This window comes from Haliaeetus leucocephalus, unplaced genomic scaffold, assembly GCF_000737465.1.
Source record: "Haliaeetus leucocephalus isolate CR32 unplaced genomic scaffold, Haliaeetus_leucocephalus-4.0 Scaffold636, whole genome shotgun sequence".
Taxonomy (NCBI): domain Eukaryota; kingdom Metazoa; phylum Chordata; class Aves; order Accipitriformes; family Accipitridae; genus Haliaeetus; species Haliaeetus leucocephalus.
Genome location: NW_010973072.1, coordinates 890,109 through 890,402, shown reverse-complemented (window position 1 = coordinate 890,402; position 294 = coordinate 890,109). Strand labels below are relative to the sequence as shown.

Below are 294 nucleotides of genomic sequence, written 5' to 3'. Positions count from 1 at the left end.
GCCCCCCCGGCACCTTCCGCGTAACGTTGCGCACGTAGGGGCAGGTGGTGCAGGCGAAGCGGTGGCAGCGCGGCCCCTCCTCGGCCACCAGCACGTTGCCGCAGGCCGGGCAGAAGAGCAGCATCGCCGGTTCCGCGGCGCCCCGCGACCGCCCCTTCCGGCGCGATGGCGGCGGAGGCCGAGGAGGAGCTGGCGCACGCCGAGGTGCTGGAGCTCTTCCAGGCGGCGCTGGCGCGGCTGGTGCAGGACCCGCTGCTCTGCGACCTCCCGCCGCAGGTGGGGCCGGGGGCCGGG

The 294-nt window shown here is 77.2% G+C and overlaps 2 protein-coding genes across 2 annotated transcripts in view; one reads left to right on the top strand and one right to left on the bottom strand.

Moving 5' to 3' along the window:
- Nucleotides 1–159, bottom strand: part of POLR3K (polymerase (RNA) III (DNA directed) polypeptide K, 12.3 kDa) — a 380-nt gene extending 221 nt beyond the window's left edge. Inside the window, 1 exon segment of the mRNA XM_010578426.1 lies at nucleotides 1–159. This exon segment is cut by the window's left edge and continues 55 nt beyond it. Coding sequence (XP_010576728.1) covers nucleotides 1–124 — 124 coding nt within the window. The 5' untranslated portion in view covers nucleotides 125–159.
- A 6-nt stretch (nucleotides 160–165) lies between these two features.
- SNRNP25 (small nuclear ribonucleoprotein 25kDa (U11/U12)) overlaps nucleotides 166–294 on the top strand; it is a 3,656-nt gene continuing 3,527 nt past the window's right edge. The window contains exon 1 of the mRNA XM_010578520.1: nucleotides 166–288. Within this exon, the coding sequence (XP_010576822.1) occupies nucleotides 166–288 (123 nt within the window). The remainder of the gene's footprint in view (nucleotides 289–294) is intronic.